Raw genomic sequence first — 25491 nt, 5'->3', positions numbered from 1 at the left:
TTTGTTTGTTGTTTTTTGAGTTGGAATCTTGCTAGGTAGCCCAGGCAAGTCTGAAACTCAAGATCCTCCTGCCTCAACCTCCCAAGTGCCGAAACTATGGATAGGTGTGTACTCTGTGTTTAGCTTTCAATAATTCTTTAAATTTTCCCATTACATGTATGTATGTATGTATGTATGCGTGATTACATTATGGATATGTATGTGTGTGTGTGATTACATTTATGTATATTGGTGTGTGTGCGTGGGTGTGTGCATACTCAAGTTCTGAGGGGCTTATTTTCTTCAGCCAGGTCATTGGCTTTACCCACTGAGCCATCTCACCACCCCATGTTCCCACTTTTGAGTGTTTCATTCATTGGACACACAAAGCCTTAGACACACAAAGCTGTATGCTGGTGGATAGAGTGTCCCCATCTTTGTCCTGATGATGGGACTGTATTTAGCACTGTCTCCTGGATGCATCAGAATGACTCTGGTTGCCATCACCCATGCATGCACTGGTTCCTCCTTTGCTGTGAATTGGAATCTGGGAGAGGCAGCTGAGCCCTGATTTTTTTTAAAAAAAAAAAACAAAAAAACAAAAAAACTGCCTTCCGTTCTGCAGAATTGCCTCTTGAATTTGACCTTGCCCGGGTCTCTAGCTCACGGTGAATGGAAGTGTCTGGGTTACTCCTGCATGGAATCTGCCCGTCTTGCTAGTCTATCCCCGAGGAGGGCAGTGTTCACCCCTGTGGGCTGTGGTGGCTGATGGCCATTGATGGCAGGTGACGAGCCAGTTGGAAGCAGTCCCTGTGTGTTTGCGCAGTGGCTTCTGTCATTGTCCTTACTTGTTGAAGGTTAAATGCTGCCAACTTTCTCTTTGAGCAGTTTCTTTCCTCATCAGCCCCCCCACCCCATGCCCTTCCTACCACCCTCCTCTTGCTTAAACTTGAGAGTGAAGGAATGAGGCCACTGAGCTGATGTGGGTCTTGTCTGGGGCCATGTCCCATGTGAGCAGTGTGAGGTCTTATTGCTGAACAGGGACACTGTGTTTTTGTCTCCTGCCCCCATTTTAAGGCCTTTCTTTGCTTGTGTTCATCCTGCTCCCCCTGTTACTTAGTCATCGGTAGAAAGTGTTTGATAGCATACTAGGTCTTATTAACAAGTTTAAAAGAGAATATCCTTCCTTTTCCCCATCACAGATGGTGAAGGGCTCACCCTGTGGTTCCATCCGCCTACCTGTGTTAACTTGGTATTTTTCCTTTGGATATTTACAGATTTATTTACTATTTTACAACAAAGGAAATGGAATCTAGGGCCTCGCACAGCAGGCTAGTGCTCTAGCACAGAGCCATATCCCTCCATCCCTACATACTTTTCTTTTTTCTTTTTTGGTTTTTCGAGACCGGGTTTCTCTGTATCTTTGGAGCTTGTTCTGGAACTCACTCTGTAGACCAGGCTGGCCTCAAACTCCCAGAGATCCACCTACCTCTGCCTCCCAAGTGCTGGGATTAAAGTCTGTTTCCAAGGTTCTTATGGAACCTCCTGTGCATCCAAAATTGACCTCTGTCTAACTCCATCTTGTCTCATCTTGGGAATGCACAGTCTTGCCTGAGTAGAAATCTAGTAGATGTTCATTACAGAAAGTGTAGAAGATCAAACTGTTAAAAGGGCTTGGATCAAATTGTTTAGGAAGGTACTGGGACCTCGCCCAGTTGCCAGAGTGCTTGCCTAGCATGCAGGAAGCCATGGGTTTTATCTCCAGTACCTCATAAACCAAGTGTGGTGGTACACGCTGGTAATCCCAGCTCCCTGAGAGGCAAGAGGATCAGAAGTTCAAGGTCATTCTCCACTACAGAGAGTAAGGATAGCTGGGGGTGCTTGAGACCCTGTCTTTAAAAAAGAAAGGAAGGAAGGGAGAAAAGAAGCTCTTAGAATTGCAGTTTTAAAAATGGATTATTTGGTGGCACAGCCTTTAATCCCAGCTCTCAGCAGAGACAAAGATTTCTATGAGTCTGAGACTAGCTTAGTCTACATTGTGGGTTCCAGGCCAGCCAGAGTTACACAGAAACCCTGTCTTTAAAATCGTTATAATTCAACACCTAGGCCTCTCTGTAGTAGCTTCTATGTGACAATATCCACACAATACACGTAATATATTCATTGTTGCTAATTTGCATGTTTCTGCCAAATTAAAAAAGTATCCAGCTGAAACTCAAAGTAACTGAAAAACAAAAGCAAAAGGCAGAAAAATTCAAAGAAAAATAAAATTTAAGTTGCCTATAATATCGTGTGTGTGTGTGTGTGTGTATTTAATCCATTTATTTAGTGTATGGGGCACTTTTTTGCCACTGCACACATGGGAAGGTCAGTTTTCTTCCACATGGGTCCTGGTGGTGGGAGTGTCAGGCCTGGCAGCAAGTGCCCTTACTGGCTGAGTCATCTTGCCAGCCTGGCAGCTAATCTATGTATTTTATGTGTACATCTTCTAAAATTGGAATACTATAGTGCTATATCATAAACTCTGTTTCTCTGGCCAGCTTTATATTGTGAGCAGTCATTTTTCTGTGGTTAGAAATTAAACATTTAAAGACAATAAGATGACTCAACGCATAAAGACGGCTTTGCCACCAAGACTGTTAACCCGAGTTCAATTCTCAGGACCTACATGGTGGAAGGAGAGAACTGATTTCAAATAGTTGTCTTCTTACTTCGACATGTGCCTTGGCATGGACACATGCACACACTGATGTGTGCATACACACACATACAAATAAATATAATTTTAAAAAATTAAATTGAAGAGTGGTCTTATAACTTAGTGGTAGAGCACTTGTCTAGAAATTAAACATTAATAAACATCTCTGTGGATATAGCTTGATTATTTTTTAGTTATAAACCTAACAAATAGATTATAGCATTAAAATGTTACACGTTATCTTGGCAGAGTGTTTCACCCCTCCCAGCCCTGTGTATCTCACTGTGCCTCTCAAAGTCACGTATTACCAGTTTTCACATGAGAATTTATTTTATTTTCTTTATTAAAAATATTCAGTTAGTATCTTAGTCACTGTTCTATTGCTGTGAAGAGACACCATGGACAAGACAACCCATAAAAAGAAATCATTTAATTGGAGGATTGCTCATGGTTTCAGAGGTTTAGTCCATTATCATGGTGGAGAACAAGGCAGCAGCAGGGCTGGCATGATGCTGGAGAAGTACTTGAGAGCTACATCCTAATCTCCAGGCAGAGAGACATTGGTTTGGCATGGGCTTTAGAAACATCAAAGCCCACCCCCAGTGACTCACTTCCTCCAACAAGGCCTCAACTCCTAATCGTTTCAAATAGTGCTCCTCCCTGGTGGCTAAACATTTCATTCAAACATGTGAGCCTCTGGAGGTTGTTCTTACATAAGCCACCACACAGACACACACACATCACCCCACACACGTCATATGGCTGACCTCACCTTCTGTCTTGTTTGAGACAGGGTCTCAGTCATTTGCCATAAGCTTCTGGGATTCTTCTGTCTATTTCCCATCTCACCACAGGAGAATTGGAGTTATAGATGCTCCTGCTATCCAACTTTATGTGGGCTCTAGGGATCCGATCTCGGGTCTTCTTGCTTGTCCTGCTAGAGCAAGCTTAGTGCCCACGGAGCTCGTAGGCATCAGAGACCCAGGAGATGATGTCATGGGTGGTTGTGAACTGTCCGATGTGGGTGCTGGGAACTGAATGTGATCCTCTGCAAGAGCAGTAAATCAATCCTCTTTATCTCTGAGCTTGGCTTTTAAACTAGCATATTTTTTTTGTTGTTCTTTTAAGATGAGGTCCCAGTCTTTACGGAACTTAGTCTAGCCTCAAGCTTGTGATCCTCCTGTCTCAGCCTCCAGAGTGCTGGGATTATAGGTGAGGAGCACCAGCTTGGTTAAGCATTCTGTGCCCTATACTAACTAACATGATGAAATCTCTAAGATACCGTGGTCTTTTAGAATGTCTGTGATTTTACTGTGTCCTTTGTAAATTTCCCTTTGAAGTATTTGTCCCTCCCATCAGAAGAGACATCATTTATGAACCATTTAGCAGCCATAGGTTGCAATATTTATTTTTCCTCTGTCAGTCATCCAGCTGTATTTTGTGATAATTACACTTGTGTGTAGCATGTAAGACCTGAGGGTCCTGAGCATGCTAAGCAAGCACCCTACTATTGGACCTACACTCTCAGACCAATGACTGAATTTTGTATGTATGTATGTGCATATATATGTATGTAGGCATGTATTTATTTATTTGTGTGAGTGCCTGCAAACCATGCACACATGGGGAGATCCGAGGAGAACTTGTGGGTATTCTGTCCTTCAACTATATAGGTCCTGGGGGTCAGCTTAGGTTGTCCAGCTTGGTGGCAGAGACATTTGGCCTTACCTGCTTAATGATCTTGCCTGCTCATGGCTTATGTATTTATTGTTTGACCTGCATTTTAAGCATTACATTGGATGCCTTATGGTACGTGAGCAATAATTACTCAGAAACTGTATGTATCTTTCTTCCTTTTGCTCTTATCGATAGTATAATACTCTGTGTCTTTTCAGTGCACCTCCCATCCAAGTACTTAACTAGGGCCTGCCAGGATCAATCAGCTTTAGATCAGATAAGATTGTACTTAACCAGGGCCTGCCTTGAACAGCTTTAGGTCAGATAAGATTGGGTGACTTCTGGTTAATCTGGGTTAATCTTGAGTTGGTGGCCAGTCTGGGCTATATAGAAAGATCATGGCTAAATAAACATGTCATTATTATTATATTGTAAATAATATGTCATTCAAGATCCTTTTAGCCCATTGAAAGGTTTTCTCTTCAGTTATTTATATTTGTTGTATTGGTCCTATGATATTTATTGCTTTTTTTTTCCCCTCGGTTGTGCTGAGAACAGAAGTCAGGGCCTTGTGTGTGCTAGGTGAGTGTTCTGTCTTTGAACTGTGCCCTCAGTTGCTTGCTGTTTTGTCTGTGTGAAGCCCGTCTAAGGCCTTCTCGTGGAGGGGTGTGTTTAAAGTTCTCTGAGAGCAGAAAGAGCACTCACTGTATGTATATCGTTTCTTACTGAACCAGTGGACCACCACTCCTGGGCCGTGTCCAGGGAGTGCCTTGGCAGTAGTCATGCCACACGGGTGTCCTGGTCTCCAAACCCGGTGGCTGGTTTAGATGTGGGGAAAATGGTTTGAAAACAACTGCAGAATAGACTGAAGGCTTGCAAGTCCCCTGTTGGGGTCAAAGGTCCTTGTGGACACAGCTCTCCTGACCCAGGAGCCTGAGGGGGAGGGAGGAGAATCCCAGGTGCACCTGACTTGGTGAAAAGAAGCTCTTTTCGGAGTGCTTGCTGAGGAGAAAGTGTTGGTATTTTCCACCCAAACGACTCTTAATATTTTCTTTTTATTGAATTTATTTATTTGTTTGTGTGCTTCTGAGATCAGACAAGATAGGGTGCATTAGTTTGTGTGTGTGTGGGGGGGGACTTTTATGCTTCAGGGAGCATGTGTGGAGGTCAGAGGACAACATGCCGGGGTTGGTTCTCTTCTACCATGAAGGGTCCCAGGTAGAATTCAGATCATTAGGCTTGGTGCCAAGCGCCTTTATGTGATGAGCTATCTCAACAGCCTCAAAACAACTTTGAGCCTTAAATCTAGTGACCCAACGTCACTGGACCTTGATTTCATTCACCCAGGAACTACAGTCAGTGGAGGGTGAAGGTTCTGAAAGGAGGGGAAACCAAAGGAAAGGCCAGCGTGGCTGACACATCTGTCTTGTAGCCAGGGGACCTCTCCTCTTCCATGACTTACTGTAAACTGGGCAAAGAACATCCTTTTAAGGTGCTCCTAGGGCGATACAGCCAGCTGGAGATTGCCGAGCTTGTGGCCAGGCGCCTGGCTCCAACAAGCCCATTTCTGCCATTATTGTTTATAAAGAGAAAACATGGGCTGGTGAGTTGGCTTAACTGGTAAATGTGTTTGCTGCTAAGCGTGACAGCCTGGCTTTGATCCCAGGACTCATGTGAGCAGAAACAGTGGCGGAGGAAGAGACTCCTATATCATACAGTGCTGTGTGGTGGTGTGTGTGTGTGTGTGTGTTTTGTATGTGTGTAAAATTAGCAGTTGTACTTGGTTGTCCTAAGAGCTGGGATTACCTGAACAGGCTTATTATGTAGTTAGTGCTGGGAATCTAACCCACAGCTTTGGGTATAACAAGCAAGCACTCTGTGGACCAAGCCATATCCCCAGTCCCTAAAACCATTTCTAAATACTGCTATTGACTGGCAGAACACATGCCCTCTAGGGCACAGGAGTAGAAAACTACTTTCTAAACTACCCCCCCCCCCCCCCCCCCCCCCCCCCCCCCCCCCCGTTGCTCACTGTAGCACAGGCTCAGAGCCTGAGTCTTGGCCTTGCCCCATACTCCCTTCTAGATATATTCTAAAATACATACATTGTTGCCCCATACTCCCTTCTAGATAATATTCTAAAATACATACATTGTTGCCCCATACTCCCTTCTAGATAATATTCTAAAATACATACATTGTTGCCCCATACTCCCTTCTAGATATATTCTAAAATACATTGTTCTCAGCTTTTTCAGTGGCCGCCTGACGTCTTCAAGTCCTTACTTGGTCAGGCAGGGTCTGGGAAGTGATGGCACTCACTGTAGTGGGTCGTGAAGAAGTTTCTGGAAGGGGAGGAGTCATGGGCAAACCAGGTTTTGTTTTGGGTAGGTCTAGGCCCTGCATTTTCTCTAGCCTCTGAGGAACTGTGGGGAAAATATCTCCCAGGAAGGAAGAAAGACACACCCTCCCTTCGGGGAGGGCGATTATAGCCCAGGCTGCACGACTCCTGAAGATGGAGTTGAGCTTTTCCGCGGCTCCCGGGAAGTCCTTTCATCTCTGGGCTCCTGGCTGTCTCTTCAGGACAACCTCCCTTGCGCTGTTGCCTGGAGAACTCAGTGTTCCATAAATGTCTGGTTGTATTTTTCCTTCTTCCCAGATCTCTTAGTGATTGAATTTAAAGAATGAGGTGGGATTAACCCCTGTTTGCTGACTTTCCTCCACAGCTGAGGTTTTTTTTTTGTTTGTTTCAGATTAATTTTTTTTAGCCCGAAGTTTGGGAAGGTAAACTACAGAAGACAGATGACCCTGAGGCACATTATTTAGAAACAAAAAATACTTTCCATCTTCCTTTTTATTCCTAAAGGGGTAAGCGCTGCTAGCAACAGCGACAGAGCGGAGAGACATGCTTACTCCAGAAACCATCCGTCTCCCGTCTTTTAGATTTGTTTCTTGGTCACACTAGCATGGGCATGTGTACATCTTGTGTGTTTTTGTTTTTGAGACAGTGTCTTAGTATGTAGCCCTGGCTAGCCTGGAACTCACTATGTAGTCCAGGCTGGTCTCAAACTCTTGGAGATCTGCCTGCCTCAGCCTCAAGAGTACTGAGATTAAAATCCCAGGTCAACACGTCTGGATGTCCGAATCATGTATAAGTTTTTATGATGTGAACTTTTTTCTTTTTTTTTTTCCCCTCTAAGACAGGGTTTCTCTGAATAGTCCTGGCTGTCCTGTAACTCACTCTGTAGACCAGACTGGCCTCAGAGATCTGCCTGCCTCTGAGCCTCCTAAGGGCTCAGATTAAAGGGGTGTGCACCAGCACCACCTGGCTTGATTTTTTTTTCCCTTTTGAAGATAAACAAGGTTATGTTATAAATATCATCTGAAAATTGCATGCCACCAAACATTTCTATTCCTGTCCTAAGGGTACATTGTTGTGCTGGAGGTGTGGCTCAGTGGGCATTTACCTTCTATGCTCAATTGGGAGAAATTGTTTTGTTTTGTTTTTTCAAGACAGGGTTTCTCCGTGTAACTATCCTGGCTATCCTGGAACTCACTTTGTAGACCAGGCTGGCTTTGAACTCACTGAGCTCCACCTGCTGGGATTAAAGGTGTATGCCACCACCACCTGGCTAATCTTCTTACTTATTTTATATGTACAGGGTTTAAATCTCTGTTTAACTAATTTATTTCTTATTTGTTAGTTTCTAGTTTTTCAAGACAGGATTTCTTTGTGTAAATAGCTCTGGCTGTTCTGGAACTCATTCCGTAGACTAGACTGGCTTCAAACTCACAGAGATTCACCTGCCTCTGCCTCCCAAGTGCTGGTATGAAAGGCTTGCACCACCACCAGATGGCTACTTTTTAAATTTGTTTTTATGTGCACTAATGTTTTGCCATGGGTTTCTCGTCCCCTGGAACTGGAGTTACAGGTAGTTGTGAACTGCCATGTGGATTCTGGGAGTTGAACCTGGGTCCTCTGGAAGGGTAGCCAGTGCTCTTAACCACTGAACCATCTCTCCAACCCCGTACTTTTTAATTTTTGAAAATTGCATTTATTTATGTGTGTTTAGCAGACAGGTACACAGTGCACTGTGATGCCACTGTGGAGATCTGAGGTCTCCTTCCACGGTGTGGTTCTCCAGGGTGGAAATCTGGTCACCAGGGCTTGTTGGGAGGCCTCTCTCACCAGCCTGCCTTTCTCACTAACCTCCGCTTTTTGAGACAAGGTCTTATGTAGTCCATGCTGTTGAACCTCCTAGTAGCTGAATCTGTCATTGTCGTTAACTTTTCCAAGAGCTGGGCGTACAGGAGTGTCCCACCATGCCCAGCTCTGTTCATTAACTTTTATCTGTCCAGTTACATCTTCAAACTCACTGTGTAGCCAAGGATGACTTTGAACTCATCTTTCTGCCTCTGCCTCTGCCTCTGCCTCCTATGTGCTGGGCTTACACCAGGCTCAGTGCAATATGTGTGCTAAGCAAGTGCTTTGCAACTGAGCTTCATCCCCAGTCCCCTTTACATGGCTTTAATTTAAAAAAATTGATTTATGTGTAGGTGTAGGTGAGTGAGTGCACACGTGAGTACAGGTGCCCTGGAGGTGGAGTTACAGGGGTTGTGAACCACCTGATCACCTGGAACAACAGCGAGTAATCTTCACCACTGGTTATCTCTCCCGCCCGCCAGCCCGGCCCCTTTACCTATCTTATCATAGAAGTCTCTTTTTTCAACCCCTTGTAATTGATGAAAAAACTGAGGCCCGGAAGGGGAATAACACTTTTCGTCATATACAATGGAGTCCTATCCCTGAGTACAGTCCCAGCTCCTCCCTGGGGCTCAAGGGTAGTATTCAGATTGCTTGAGCCTCGGGAAAGAATGCTAGGGATCTGTTTTCTCTGTGTACTAGAATGGGGTGGAGAAGAAGGCACTGTTCTCTCCCTTTGAGAAGACTCGGCCTGCTGGCTCAAGACCACTCTGTGCCTGAGAGAATCTGGCTTGTTCTTGACCTAGCATTCTCCAGCTTGCTACTAAGGATTCTGTGGATGCAGAATGGAAGGGAGAGGTCAGGTCTTCTAGGAATCCAGAGTACAAAAATGAGACCTCCCCACCCCCAAGCACAGGACGTTTACACTACCTTGCTCTCCATGCCCCTGCACTGTCCCTACAGAAATGCAGAGTCCCCTGGTGTCTGCCACCAGGACACTGATCAGAACCTGCAAATTGCTGGTGCTTTTAAATGTTCAGATTATAGAAACATGAGCTAACCCTCATGCCTCAGCCATCCATTTCATCGGTAGGTAAACTGAGATTTAGAGAGGTGGTTTGGCTTGCCCTGGAATATGCAGTGGTACCCCTCCTTTTCCTTCCTTTCTTCCAGGTCTCACTTTACCTTTCTCTAGGGTCTCATATATATAGCCCAGGCCAAGTAATAGCCTTGAACTGCAGATTGCCCCAAGTGCTGGAATTACAGGTATATAGGCCACACTCACTTTTATGAGCTTCTGGAGATTATAGGCATGTGCCTGCCACCACACCTGGCTTTTGCTTGACTTTTTTCAGATTTATTTTACACATATGAGTGTTCTCCTGTGTCTTAGTCACTGCTCTGTTGCCGTGAAGCTATTGCTATGTCCAAGGCAACTCTTACAAAAGAAGCATTTAACTGGAGGCTTGTGTACTGTTTTAGAGGGTTGGTCCATTATCAATCATCCTGGCAAGAAACAGATAGGCATGATGCTGTAGCTGTAGCTTTTTGCAACCTTGATCCACAGGTACAGAGAGGAGGGGCGCTGGAGAGGGCTTTTGAAACTTAAAAGTAACACACCTTCTCCAACAAAGCCTTGCCCTTCCCCAAAAGTTCCCCTAACTGGGGACCAGGCATTCAAAAATGAACTTCTGGGAGCCATTATCATTCAAACCACCATATACCCTGGACATTTAGATGTGTATCCCATGTGTGCCTGGTGCTGGTGGAGGGCAGAAAGGGGCCTCAAATCCATTGCAGCCCGAGTTAGAAATGACTGTGAGCTGCCTCGTTGATGAAACCAAGTTCAGTTCTGTGTAAGAATAGCAAATACTCTTAACCACTGAGCCACCTTTCTAGCCCTTGGTCTGTTTTTTAAAGGCATCCTTAGAAAACAGCTTTATTGGGATGTAATGTCTATAGCATGCAATCCATCCATTTAGAGTGTACAATTCAGTTGGGCATGGTGGCAAACCTCAGCTTCTCGCTGTGTCTCAGCATGTCACTTTTCCTGGACAGGAGAGGCAGAGGCAGCAAGATTTTCAGTCCGAGGTCAGCCTGGACTACATAGCAAGGCTATCTAAAAAAGATAATTTAATGTTTTTTAGTATGTTCGACAAAATACACCAACGTCATTTTGACTAATTTTAGGATATTTTTGTCCTTGGCATCCATGAGCAGTCCTCACCACCCCATCCCTTTGGAAGGACAAAAGCTTATTGAATACACTGCACCAATAAATGGGCATCGAGTCGAGTTCCATCCATATCCTATCTATGAAATTTTCCTTTTCTGGGGCTGGAGAGATGGCTCAGATGGTAAAACATTGCCACAGAAGCCTGAGGATCTGAGGTCAATCCCTAGAGCCCATGTGGGAAAAGCAGACTGGATGTGGTGGTTCACCAGTAACTCCAGCAAAAGCAGACTGGTTGTGGGAGGAAGAGTGGCCGAGGAGGACCCCTGACCCTGAGTGCTGGCTTCCGCGTGGACACACATGGGCGTGGACACACTCAGTTTGCGGACCAGTGCTGCCCTAGAAATGTTGACCCCTTAACAGACTCTTTAAACTCAGCTTAGTGTTTTTACAGCTCAACCATGATGACCACATATCAAAACCTTCTCTCCTGGGAATCACAGAACCATCTTCTATTGTGCCGGCAATGTATCCATATCTTATTTATTTTTAAAAATAATTTATTTTTATTTTATGTTCATTGATGTTTGCCTGCAAGTATGTCTATGTGAGGGTGTCAAAGCCCTGGAACTGGAGTTAATATAATTGTGAACTGCTATGTGGGTGCTGGAAATTGAACCCGTGTCCTCTGAAGAGCAGACAGTGCTCTCAGCCTCTGAGCCATCTCTCCAGCTCCCCCATATCTTATTTAATTGTTCTTTAGTTGGTAGACAGTTGTTATGGCTGTGTGGATGTGGGTGGGTATATATGGGTGTGGTTCTGGGGTCTTGTTCATAGTAAACAGCTGTTCTGGCTCTGAGCTAAATTCTCCAGCCCCTGTGTGTGTGTGAACTGTGTGTGTGTGTGTGTGTGTGTGTGTGTATGCTTGTGTATGGGGGCCAGAGGACAGTCATTGTTCATCAGGTGCTAAATATCATAAAATGTCTTTTAAAATCACTTATTTATTTACTTACATTTATTTATTCCTTGAGCACTTGATGTGGTGTTTGTTCATGTGGAGCTCAGAGAACACTGGGTGGGGGGCGCTGCAAACCAATGCCTGGAACTTGCTCTGTAGACCGGGCTGGCCTTGAACTCCCACAGATCTACCTGCCTCTTCCTTCTGTGTGCCTGCTGGCTTTGCATGTGTTTAAGCACATCCTCTCCCCACTGATCTCCCAGCCTCCTCTGAAGTTTCCTGTGTATGTTTGTGTGTGTGCATATATGTGCATGTCGAGGCCAGAGGATAACTATGGATGGTCTTCCTTCAAGCTTCCACTTGCTTTTTGACTTAGGGTCTAACACTGTCCCGGAACCACATAGTCTGGTTTGTCAGCAAGCAAAGACTCCATGTCTTTTTTTTAAGATTTATCTATTTATCTATTTATTTATCTGTTTGTTTGTTTATTATGTGTACAGTCTTCTGCCTGCATGTATGCCTTCAAGCCAGAAGAGAGTGCCAGATCTCATTTTAGATGGTTGTGAGCCAGCATGTGGTTGCTGGGAATTGAACTCAGGGCCTCTGGAAGAGCGCAGCCAGTGCTCTTAACCACCGAGCTATCTCTCCAGTAACCCCCCCGACCCCAATGTCTTGTTTTGTTGACTGTTTTGTTTTGGTTTGGATTTTGGTCTGTTTGTATAGCCCTGGCACCCAGAACTCATAGAGAGCTGTCTGCCTCTGGTTGCTTACTGCTGAGTTTAAAGGTGTGCATTAGCCACCAGGTCTGGCCTGCATGGCCTTCCTTCCTTTCTTCCTTCCTGAAATAAAACATTGGTTCCAGGGATCAAACTCAGGCCCTCATGCTCGCACAGCAAGTGCTTTATTCAAGTTACGTACAATGACGTTAGATTCTGTATTTCTGCCCCGAGTGCTGGGGAAGCGGCAGGCACCTTGGCAGGACACACTGGAATCACTATGCTGTGTTTCTTAGTGCTGATGATGCTAACCTTGAAGACTGAATTAAAACAGTCGGTGTGTGCTGGGTTTCTGTGTGGTGGAATTGCATGTCCCACTGTGCAGCTCATAAATACCTGAGCTGAGGAAGACACTTGGCTTGACCCCTTTCTGCCTGTGTCTAGTAAACAATCACTGCTGTAGTTGCTTGACAGTGTTTTCCTGTTTATTCCCTCTTTCTGCACTGGGGTTGGAAACACTGCCGTAGGAGTTTTCTAAGGCTGGGGAGATAAGATAGCGCAGTCAGTAAAAGTCTTGTCGAGCAAGTCTGAGGACCCAAGTTCAAACCCTAACACCCGTGGGAGGAAAAAACAAATCCAGGCATGGTAGTGCTTCCAATCCCCGTGTTGGGGAGCTTGAAGACAAGTGACTCCCTAGAGCTCGCTGGCCAGCCAACCTCCCCAAATCAGTGAGCGAGAGACCCCGTCTCAAAAAATAACGGTGGAGAACGATAGAGGACAACACCTGACATTGACCTCTGGCCTCCACAGGAAAGAAAAAAAGAAAACCTAAAAAAGGAATTTCCTGTGTTGGCCAGATGGCTCAACAGGTAAAGGTGCTTGCCTCTGGGCCTGATGGCCTGAGTTCAGTTCCTGGGACCCAAATGGTGAGAGCTGACTCCCTTTGCTTGTCCCGGCTCCTTAAATATATCATATTCTTTTGCCCCCTAAATACATGTATTTCATAAGAATCTTGGAAAGAATTTGCTGTTTTCTTTTCCAGCCTTCCTGCCCTGGTGTAGACTCCTGGCACATCCAGGTACGCATTTCAGGACTCACATTGTCCTGCCCATGCTGCAGGGAGTCCCTCTGCCTGGCTTCTGTCACTTGTTCCTTGAACATTTCCTCCTCTTTGCACCACAAGGTGCTTCATGTTCTTCTGGTGTTTGCCCTGACCCCGCCTTGGCAGCAGCCCTTTCTCTAAGTGTCCAGGCCATGGTTTTCTTTGGAGGGGGGCTATGTACTCCCACATCATAACTATCTGGCATATTCTGACTGGGGGCCTACTGTGTGCCAACCATGATACCTCATCCATGACACTCATAGAAGGAAGGAGGTTAAGGCCTTCCAAGGTCACATAGGTCATGGACCTTCTAGGTCAAGGCTTGGGTCCCTGGACAGAAAGGCCTTTGTCGCTGATGAGCGCCTGATGTGCACCATCTCCTTGAGTGCACTCGGTCACAGTCACAAGTGCTTGCCTAGCGCCCTACGCATGGGGTGATGACAAGCCAGGTTACCCATGTGCTGGGCTGCTTGGCCACCTCGCTGTGCTTTTCCTCCGCTGTGTAGGACTCTTGGCACACTGCCCTCCTTTCTCTGGCATGATAATGGCTCTTATATATTTTACGTGGCATTCATTACCCAAACCAGCAACTGTTGGAAAGTAAACAACCTGTAAATCTTGGCTGGCCCAGGCAATTGCCTCCTGTTCTTGGGAACATGGTGATCTGGGCAGAAGGCCCTGCTCGGGGTTCTGCCCACTGGGTAGAACTGTTCCGGTTTGTATGCCATTCTTGTAAAGGTACTTGGTGGGCTCTGCCCTTTGGAGGGCAGCTGGGATAGGCTGCGGCTCTGGGCAGCACTATGTCCACACACGGGAGCTGGCTTCTGGGAGACAGTGGCTGTCTGGAGTCTAAACCCTGGGGATGGGTCTCTACTAGTCCCTCCCCACACTATTGACCTTGAGTGCGGGGTCTCTTGGGGAACAGGGTGATGCCGGCGCACTACTACCAGTGGAGTGGAGCAGGTGGGAAAGCACTGTTCTTACCTCACTGTGGTCGTGCAGCGTGCTAACAAGAAGTGCTGCAGGCAGCGTTCTGCAGGTATTAAGAAGGAGACATGGGGAGGTTGAAAACTTGGCTTTGGAAGCTGCAGAAATGGCTCAATGGGTAGAACACTTACTGGGCCACCATGAGGACCAGAGTTCAGATAGATTTCTAGTGCACATGTAAAATGATGGGCGTGACCGCACCTGCATCAGTAACCCCAGTGCTGTAAGGGGTGGAGACAGGAGGATGGCTGGGGCTTTCTGCTGCCAGCCTAGCTCCAAGGAAATGAGACAGTGACAGAGCAGGACACCCAGTGTCCTTTGTGGACTCTGTGTGGTTCGCATCTGCGTACATACTCACTTAGCTAGTTCTCATTTCTCTCTCTCTCTCTCTCTCTCTCTCTCTCTCTCTCTCTCTCTCTCTCTCACACACACACACACACACACACACACACACACAACTTTACAACTTGCCTGTAAGACTAGGGTGTAGCTCAGTGGTAAATGACTGGTCTAACACACATGAGGGCTCTGTTTGGTTTTATAACAATAAAAATGTCAAAGCCAAAACCAGAACTGCTTGGTCACACAAACCAAACCTGGAAGGGTCTGGGCTCAATCCCAGGGTATCTGCCCTGGTCCTGCTCCCTTTTTCCTTGTTTCGGTCTAGGCTGCAGGCTGCTGAGTCTCTGCCACTGACTTATAATACACCATGGCCTTGGGCATGTTAGTACTCCCTCCCCGGCCCTGAACTCCTTGTCACATTGCACTGTGGGCTTTTTGTTTTTTGAGACAGGGTCTCATGGAACCCAGACTGACTTTGTACAGTGTAGTCTAAAATGAACTCCTGACCGTCTTGCCTCTTCTGACTTCTGGGACTACAGATGTGCATCTTTATTCCCTGTTGGTGCAGTGTTGGGAAGCAAACCCAGGGCCTCTGCACCCTGGGTGAGTGCTGGACCAACCGAGCTGCATTCCATGCGTCTGCCCTGTAGAGTCTTAGCTCCTTGGGTGGGAGCTTCCTTCTGTCTGCTTGATGTGACTTACTCATGTCTGTGCCTCTTAATTGGTTCCATCTCCTCAAATGCCCCCCTGTCTGATGAGCCTTGGGGTACCAACTTGCCTCTGAAAGAATAAATAGCAGCCATTGTTACCCTGCACATTGTCTGTGGCCTGGAGTGGCTCAGTCAGTTTTTTTGGTTTGTGTTTCTTCAAATTTACTCATAATATACCCCAGTTTTGTATGTTCTTACTGTTTTCTTAAGGCATTTTGAAATTTTATTTTAGTGTGTGTATATTTGTAATTGTCTGGGTATATGTGTACACTGCGACAGATGAAGGTCAGAATAGATTGTATGAGTCTTTATTTATCTGCCTCTGCATCTGTAATAGGTAGATGAGTGTGTGTGTGTTTGCATGTGTATGTATGCATATTTGGATGTGTGGGAGTGCAGGCGAGCATGTGTGTGCTTGAGTGTGGAGGGTCAAGGCCGATGTCGAGTCATTTCACAGTTCATTGCATCCATCACCACATGTTTCTCAAGAGCAGGACTTCCTTTATACTTTTTAGTATTTATAAGTGTGTGAGTATCCATGTGCAGGTCAGACAACAACCTGTAGGTGTTGGTTCTGTATGTCTACATTGTGGGCCCCGAACTTGAGCTCAGGTGTCCAGGCCCCCAAGGACATTGTTTTATGTTCCCAAACTGAGGAGGTTCAGCCTCAGCAGTGTTAAGGCCCTGGCACGGCACTGCATACCATGAAGTGCAGCACTCAGGAGGCAGAGACAGGTGGGTCAGCCGGAGCTGCACAGTGTGGCCCTGTCCTATCACCCATTTTTTTTTTTAATATCCTGGGAATCAAACCCAGGGTTTTGATTCCCAGTGCCAGTGCCAGCCTGCCAGTGAGTGCTCTTTCACTGGGCCAGATCCAGCCCTAGATCGTAGCAGGTTCCTGCCTTGTCTGCAGTCTCTCCCACCAGCTGGCTTGCCTATACCCCCATCTATCAGAACACTGAAGGAGGCAGGCCAGGTGACTGTACAGTGTTGCTCCACTGAGGTTTGCCTCCTCTGTGCTCAGATGATGCCAGCTTAGACCCTAAGTGAATGTGTGTGCCTTGTTCCCTGCTTCTTTTTGTATTACAGTTACCTGAGAACCCAAAGGTGGGTCATTTACTGTTTCCAAGTTTAGCTCTCAGTACTTCTGCTTGATGCAGCCATGTGCAAGTATTGTGTTTGTGTGTATATGTGCATGTGTGCATGTGTATATGTGTGTGCATGTGTGTATGTATTATGTATGTTTGTGTATGTATGGGCATATGTTTGTGTGTATTATATGTGTATGTATTATATGAGTGTGTATTGTGTGTGCATGTGTATATATTATGTATGTTTGTGTATTTGTAGATGTCCAAGGCAGACTGATGTCTAGTTCCTTCCTTTCTCATGCTCCACCTTATATACTGCAGTAGGGTCTCTTGCTGAACCCTGAGTTTGAGGCTTGGCTTTTTTGGCTAAGCAGCCTGCTCCAGGGTCTCCACCTCTCACATACTAAGACATGGATGGGCTTCCATGCTCACCTGTCTTTTATATGAGCAAGGAAGGGCTTTACTGGCTGAGCCATCTCCCTAGCGCTGTGCAAATATTCTTAAGCACCAGTGGATTAGTGCCCTGCGCCTTGTAAATTAGTGTCTGGTGGGGCGTCTGAGGCCATTGGTTACTTGTCTCGTTGCCGTGAAATAATTCCCGATAAAGCAGCCTCTGGAAAGAAAGGGTTGTTTTGGCTCACAGTCCATCATGGCAGGAAGGCAAGGCACAGTGGTGGGAACGTGAGGCAGCTGGGCTTGCTGCCAGGAAGCAGGGACACTCTTAGACCCTGCCCATGAAATGGTGCTGTCCACATTGAAATAGGCCTTACCAACTCAGTTAGCCTAACCTAGAAAGTTCTTCACAAAGCACACCCAGAGATTGGTCTCTTGGGCGATTCTAAATCCTGTCAACTTGACAATTGGTATTCACCATCACACTGAGGGTTGTCACAATGTCAACTAGAATGTGTGACCAGTCTTTCCCTGTGGGACACTAGCAGTCTGCCGTGTTTGTTTCCTTGTTGATCACCTGATGTGAACCAGAGTCTGTAATTTTTATTGAGCATTTGCTGATCATTCATGGGGGTAAGGAAGATTCCATGGTCTTCTTGGCTCAACAGCTCCAGCTCTTATTTGCATGAGGGGGTTATGGTGAGATTGACTGACTATATTAGGGGTTATGGTGAGATTTACTATATTAGGGGGTTGTGGTGAGATTGACTATATTAGGGGGTTGTGGTGAGATTTCGACTATGAGGGGGGTGTTTATTGTGAGACTGACTATGAACAAGAATCTTGAGCTGTTCAGGACAGCAGGTAGACTTTGCCTGGGACAGCTGCCACTGGGACCTGTGACTTCCATGATGCAGCAGGAAGGACCTGCAGGGGACTGGCAGAAAGGTAAAGAAGTAGAGAGAAGGAAGAGAGTCCACAGGAAAGATGTAGGGCTGTATGAAAATTCACATTGCGGGCCAGTGGGTGCCTCAGCAGGTCCAGGCTCTGGACCTGAGTTCAATCCCAGACCCTCTGACTGCCGCCAGGATGTCTATAAATTCTTTTTGTTGACACTCAGCTGTGCCCTTTCCCCACCTGCACAGTCTCGAGCTGCTTCCTCATTCTAATGTTGGGGTCCTAGCCTCTGGGACTGGCTGCCTCTTGGTCCTGATGTAGTCACTGCCTGAGGAACTCTGATAACTGCCAGGGATGCTGTGGTTCTCAGATGTCCAAATGCTGTGACTCTAATGCTCATGTCTGACCCCAACCATAAAAAAAAAAATACTTTCATTGCTACTGTAATGACTCATAATGCAAATATCTGTATTTTCTGATGGTCTTAGGCAGCCTCTGCTAAAGTGTCACTTGACCCCAAAGGGGTTGTGACCTACAGGTTGAGAACTGCAGCTTTAAGAAGACATACATTTACATTGTGTGTGTGTGTGTGTGTGTGTCTCTGCGTGTGTGTCTACCCCTTGTGTAACCTGTCCTCATAGGTCAAGTAAGGAAAGGGTAAGGGGGCTAGGCTGGCAGGCAAAGCCAACAGAACCTGGAGATTTCCTTGCCCATTCTGGAGACCCAGGCCCCTTTGGGCATGTTCCATCCAGGTCATTCCTCTGAGGTTGAGGTGAAGTTGAACTGAACTCTTTGGGAGGGACAGACATTACTCCTTAGAGCCCAGAGATTGTAGAAGGAAGGGGTCACCCGGCTCAGCCACCACTGTTTGAGAGGGTGGTGTTGAGTCCTGCCTAAGTTCCTGCCACTCCCAGGTCACCTTAGTTCCCTGGGTTGGGCTGGGAGCTACCTGCCAAGGGCTAGTTTACATCACAAAGTGACCTGGGGTTCTTTCCCTGCTGTCCTTTGGCAGACTTTTAACAATTGCAAGGAGGGCTGGGTCTTCCCAGGGAATTTCCTTGAAGCAGTTTTCTGGCCTCAGTCACCGCCTATTTTTTCTTTTCTTTTCTTTTTTTCCATCTACTTCCTCCTCTCTGGGACCCTCAGACCTCCCTGCATCAGGTTCCCTGCTGGCCACACTGTCAGCCACTCAACAGTTTGCTGTTGCAAATGTCAGTTACTGTCTACATTTCAGAGTGCAGGTCTGAGTCTGAGTAAGAAATAGAGAGTCTCTATTTCTTAGAGACCCCACAAGAACTGGTTCCCCATTGCTATTTGCTTTTGGGGAATAATTATTTTGTTTGGTTGATTTTTTTTGTTTGTTTGTTTGTTTGTTTGCTTGCTTTTTGAGACAGGGTTTCTCATGTAGCTCAGAGATTCACCTGCCTCTGCCTCCCAGAGTGCTGGGCCATAAGGTGTTTGCTTCCACCGCCTGACAATTATGCTTCTTCAGATGTGATTTGTGCTTTAAAATATTGATCCAAGTTTAAAGCCACAAGTGGTTTAAGGTGTTGCTTGGTTGGTCTAGTGTTCACCTAACATGAACAAAGCCTGGGGTTTGACCTCGGTGTCCCATGACCACATAAATTGATGGTGATGTGTGATCTTGGTATCCTGGAGGTGGGGAGAACAGAAGTTCAAAGTCATTCGCAGTTATCTGGTAACGCTGTGTCAGAAACAAACAGATCACAGGAACCCTTCTGTTTCATAACTCTGAGATCAAAATTTTCATTTCCTGTAAGACTTCTTTTCTCTTCTCCGTTGTCAAATGGATCCTAAATCTTGGGATGTTGGAAAAGATCTTGGCAGAAAGATGTTGTAAGGTACTTGGGGTCGCCTTAAGCACATGCCTTCCAATAGGAAGAGTTGAAAGAAAATGACACAGAGTGTCTGGCCCTGTCACTCACTAGGTGTTGAGCTTGTCCTGGGAACCTCTGTTGCTATTGGCTAGTTGAGAGACCTTGGCAACCAATCAATAACTGTCCCAGGAGTCTTTGCCAGCTGTGTGTTCCCATGAGTGAAGCTGTCTATCATTCTCAGAGGAAATCCCCATGCCTTGCTGGGCTTTTGCTTGGAGTTTGTCATTCATTCCTTTCCTTGACCATGGACACCCTGCCTATTCGAATTCAGAGCCCTCCCCGTGCTCCCCACATCCTCCAGCCTTGTTTTACCTGTCCTGTCCTAGTTAGGACGAGTGGACTCAGCCTTCCAATTTCTGCTTCATCCAGTCCTTTTCCCTGTGTTGTTTGAGTACCTGGAAAATTACAAACCTTCGAGAACCAGAGTGTGTTACCCTGTGGAACATAGAAGAACATTGTAAAGAATTTAAAACCGGGGCTGGGGAAATGGCTCAATTGGTAAGATGTTTGCTGTGCAAGCATGAGGCCCTAGACCCCACGTGAAAAGCTGGGCATGAAGAGGCAGAGGCAGGCAGATCTCAGTGAGTTCAAGGCCAGCCTGGTCTACCAAGCGAGGAGCCAGGACTGTTACACAGAAAAACCCTGTCTTGAAAAACCAAATAAACAAACAAACAAACAAAGCTGGGCATGATGAGGCTGAAGAGGCGACTTGGGTTATGAGCACCTGATACTTTTTCTGAGGACCCAGCACCCACACAAGGATGCTCACCACTGCCGATCACCTCAGTTCCAGTGACTCTGTTCCCTTCTCTTGGCTGCTATAGGCATCCACACATAAACAAAAATTTAAGTTAAATCTTAAAAAAGAAAGAAAGAAAGAAAGAAGAGCTGGTGCTGGTATTCCCAGTATTGAGAAAGTAGAGACAGGAGTGTCCCAGAGGATTGCTGACTAACAAGCCTATCTGGATTAGTGAACTCCAAGTTCAGTGAGAGACTTGTATCTCAAAAGATATGATGAAGAACCAGGTGCACTCATTTAATCTCAAATTTGAGAGGCAGAGGCAGACAGATCTCTGAGTTCAAGCCCAACCTGCTCTACATAGAAGTCCCAAGCCAGTCAGAGCTACATAAGAGAGACCTGTCTCAAACACAATAGTACCAGTCTACCAGCCATAAACCAAACCAGTCCAAAAGATAAGGAGGTTGCCAGGGAGGACACTGTCTAGCTTCCATGTATGTGCACACATTTGCACTTAAGAGCAATATACACTTATTTGCATATAAGAACACTAATATACATATAGTATGTGCATGTCCACAGAGTATGAAATCACACAATCTTTTGCACAGCACCTACTGTGTACCAACTGTAGCTGTGAGCAAAGCAGCAATTAGGCCAGACAGAGGTGGTGTACACCTTTAATCCCAGGACTGTGGAGGCAGACGGAGGTGGTGCACACCTTTAATCCCAGGACTCGGGGAGGCCAGATGGTGGTGGTGCACACCTTTAATCCCAGGATTTGGGAGGCAGAGGCAGGAGAGTCTTCCAATTTTGAGTTAGCCTGGAAGCCAACCCTCCCCTCAACAACAACAGCAACAAACCCCACAGCAATTACCCAGAGACCTCAGACATGGTCCAGGCCTTCAGAGAACCTTCTGCCCATGTGAGTGCAAAAGCATACAAAATAGTACTGGCCAAGCCACCCAAGGTGAATTTGGTCTATGTGACCCTGCTCACAGACTTGCATGTGAGGAGTGGGGAGGACAGCCTGGTCCTAGTGTGTTAGCCTTGAGGCACACTGGGACAGGCTGACTTGGGGGAGGTGGGGAGGGAGCTAGAGAGCATCGTTGGCAGTATATTTGGGAGAGGGAGGAGCAGGAAGATGACGTGGGAAGAGCATAGGCTAGATTCCCACTGTGATGAATCTCACCATGTAATCCTGGCCCACAATCCACGCAGTGGGTCTGACCTGCCAGTGCTGCCTCTTGGTGCAGACTTGGAAACAATTCTCTATCCAGCAGGAGTTACCTCTGCTTGACCTGGGTAGAAGTTACCCTGCAGAGCCTGGGGCCAGAGCTAATTGACTCCCTGGGGCTCCTGTAAACTCATGTAATGACCACTTGGGCCCTGGGCCTCTGCCAAACACCATCTACATTCTTCAGCAAAGGCAAGGACACTGGAAAAACCAGTTAGGGTGTGGAAGGTCCTTAGTATGTCCAGGCCTAGGGAGTGCTGGACTCTTGGTTTAGGGGCCTAGAAGCGGAGCTTAAATGTCTGAATTGCTAAGAACATAACTGATAAAAATGCTTGGTGCACAGTTTGGTTCCCAGCACTCACATAGGAAAGTTGAGCATGGTGGCCATGGTGGCATTCTCTTGTAGGTCAAGCTCGAGGGAGGCAAAGACAGGTAGATCTATGGGGCTCTCTGGCCAGTCAGTTTGCCAGTCAACTTGGCAAACCCCCGGCCAGTGAGAGGCTCTCAACCCAGCCTGACTGATGACTGAGGAAGGACAGCTGTGGTCCCCTGACCTCCACACTTACACGTGTGCACTGCTCTTCCGTATGTATCGAGAGCGTCCACGCACACAGACACGCTCACCCACAGCCACACAGTGGTGACTGTGCACAGCCAGCATCGGGTCCAGGCCTAGCAACTGTGGTCAGGAATCTGGTCCACATGTGGCTGGGGCCCTTCTACTTACTCTCAAAGCTCCTGGGTTTGCAGAGTGCTCCCTGTATGCTTGTTACTCAGCAAATATTTGTACCGAATGGTTTGATTTCCGGTTCTGTGCCCATCCTTGCTTGGCTTGTTTCCTCGGCAGCTGGTTCTCACAGCTCAGAGCCTGGAAGAGAAGCATCTTGGGGGGCTGGGCTGCACCTATGAGAGGTGCCACTGTTGTCCATTAACCTTCTGGTGTCTCCAGGAAGTTCTTGGCTTGTGGCCACATCACTTTCCTCCACTCTGGTAGTCTCCTTTCCCTCTCTGCCACTTGTGTGTGTCACTGTACATGCCATTGGATTTGGGGCCCAGGCTTTTCTCCAATTGTCCCCTTACCTTAGAATCCTTAGTTTAATTGTCTGTTCAGATTGTCTGTCCTAATTTAAGGCCACATTCCCAGTTTTCATAACTGGATGAAGGAGGGTGTAGGTACTGATCTAACTAGTTGCCTCTTTTGTTTGTTTAAAATGTTTTGTGTGTGTGTGAAGGTTAAAAGACAAGTTGTGGAAGTTTGTTCTTTGCTTCTACCATCTCACCACTTCCTTGTTTTGTTCTTTGACAAATTATCTCACCACATGGCCTATGCTGGCCTTGAACTGCCAATCCTTCTCTCCAGCTTTAGCGTCTACACTGGGATTCTAGGCTGCCATGTGGTACACAGACATCCATGCCTGTAAAGTTGTTCAGTAGTCACTGGGCTTGCTGACACTGCTTTGTTTTAGGTTCACATTGTATACATGTGACTCTAGAGCCCTGTCTCCTGTTTGTCTCTGATTTCAGCTTGGGGAAGTCTTTCCCTGCTACGCCGCTCATAGGAGCTGTTCATGTTAAAATGAAACTTTGAGGAATGGATTGTTTGTTTATTCTGAGTCGGTGTCTCACTGTGTAGCCCTGGCTGGCTTGCAGCTCATAGTGACCTGCCTGCCTTTGCCCCCCCGAGTGCCAGCATGCCTGACTGAGAATTTGTAATTTTTAACTTTTTAAAATTACTTTATGTGTATTGTTCTGGCTGCATGTTTGTCTGTGCACCACATCTGTGCCTGATGCCTTCAGAGGCCAAATCCCCTGGAACTGTAGTTATAGGTGGTTATGAGCCATCATGTAAAGCTGGGAATTGAACTGAGGTCCTTTGGAGGAGCAGCCAGTGCTCTGAACTGCTGAGTCATTTCTCTGGCTCTGAGAAATTGGTTTTTAAAAATAAATTAAATTTTTTAACTGAGTATGTAAAGTACTCGCTGGGCAAGTGTGTGGACCCGATCTCGGAGCCCTGGAACCCGTGAATAAACTGGATGTGGCTGGGAGGCAGAAACAGGAGGACTGGGAATTCATGTTCCTCCTTACCTACACAGCAGTCTGAGGCCAGCTCAGGCTACTGAGATCTTGTCTCAAAATAAAATTACAGAAAGAAATGGAGAATGTATTTCCCTCCTCCCTCAGGTCAGTCATATGAAATTCGACTGCTGGAGAATCGGAAGCTAGGGGACTTCCAAGATCTGAACACCAAATATGTGAAGGTGGGTGAGCACTCATGCTGGAGGGGGAGCACTGTGGGTCTGAATGTTTGGGGGCTGGGGATGGTCCCAGTTTCTGGAGTGTACTGTCCCCACAAAGTGGGTAGGCAGTGGGCCAGGGTAGAGTGGCTTATGGAGTGTGCTCTGGGCTGCCTCATTTTGCCCTCCACTGAGCCTTTCTTCCCTGCATGAATAGAATAGTGCAATAGTTACACGTGTATGTGAAGCTGCTCAGACTTCCAGGAGCCATGGAAGGCAGCAGCACCCTTCTTACCCTTGTCCATGTCCTTGGGGTTCCCAAGAAAAGGGTCTGGAGGGGGCAGCGGGTTCTCCTTGGCCAGGGACAGGGAGGCCTGTTCTTCTTGGGGCCCCTCAGTCCCTACACACAGCCATCTTGACATCTGCCTTCCACAGAGTATCATCCGTGTAGTTTTTCATGACCGCCGTCTGCAGTACATGGAGCACCAGCAGTTGGAGGGCTGGCGGTGGAGCAGGCCTGGGGACCGCATCCTGGACATTGGTGAGTCTCCCCAGCCAGTGCCAACCCTGAACACTTGGACCACGTGGGGGTTCTTTGTGGATCCCACTTGGAATTATGCTCACAGGGGAGCCCAGCTTGGCGGCGCATGCATGCAGTCCTAGCACTGGAGATGGCTCAGGCAGAGACAGAGGTGGCTTGGCTGGTCAAGTGCAAGCATGAGGAACTGAGTTCAATCCCTTGAATCTGTAAAAAGAAGCCGTGTGTGGTGGCAAGCTCTTGTGATCCCAGCTATGGGGAGGCAGAAACAGGCAGCTCCCTCGTGCCTGCTGTCTGGCTAGCTGAGCTGAGTTGATGAGCTGTAGGTACAACGAGAGACCCTGTTCTGAAAACTGTGGCGAAGAGTGACACCTAAGGGTCACCTCTGATCTTCATGTATGTGTGTCCATGTGCGCACACATACACTGGCACAAATACCTACATAGACATATGCGGAAGAGGGAGGGAGGGAAGGAGGAAAGAAACAGCTTTCACTCGTGACCCAAGCCACTCACTGGGTGCTGCCCTCAGGGCGTTCTCTAAGGCCAGTCAGCCTGGCTGGTGTGAAACTCTGTGTAGGCCGTGCTGAATTCAAACTCACAAAATTCCACCTGCCTCTGCCTCCTGAGTGCATCATGTGCCGCCATGCCTGACTCCCTCAAGGATTTTGACGAGTGGCTAGCGAAGGGTGGGCATATCACAGAGCTGGAGGGCTCAGGTACTGACCACCCCGCTTCCACAGCCCTCAGCTGTGCTATGGGAGAAGCTGCGATGATGATAGGGTAGCAGACCAGGGCACAGCCAGCCCTTCAGATGGAAATCAAGAGGAACTTTCCATAAGAAAGGATAAAGGCATCAAACAATTCCTGCCAGGCTATCTGCCAGCAGAGATGGGTAAAACTTAGTTTCAGTTCAGCC

At 46.9% G+C, this 25491-nt stretch overlaps 1 protein-coding gene across 1 annotated transcript in view; it reads left to right on the top strand.

The window, feature by feature from the left end:
* Tfcp2l1 (transcription factor CP2 like 1) overlaps positions 1-25491 on the top strand; it is a 58743-nt gene that overhangs the window by 5581 nt on the left and 27671 nt on the right. Inside the window, exons 3-4 of the mRNA XM_087906603.1 lie at positions 23983-24059; positions 24471-24576. Coding sequence (XP_087762729.1) covers positions 23983-24059; positions 24471-24576 — 183 coding nt within the window. The remainder of the gene's footprint in view (positions 1-23982; positions 24060-24470; positions 24577-25491) is intronic.

This window comes from Myodes glareolus, chromosome 5, assembly GCF_982192425.1.
Source record: "Myodes glareolus chromosome 5, mMyoGla1.1, whole genome shotgun sequence".
In the NCBI taxonomy this organism is placed as follows: Eukaryota; Metazoa; Chordata; class Mammalia; order Rodentia; family Cricetidae; genus Myodes; species Myodes glareolus.
Note: the sequence above shows the minus strand (reverse complement) of the source record. Positions and strands in the feature narration are given on the sequence as shown.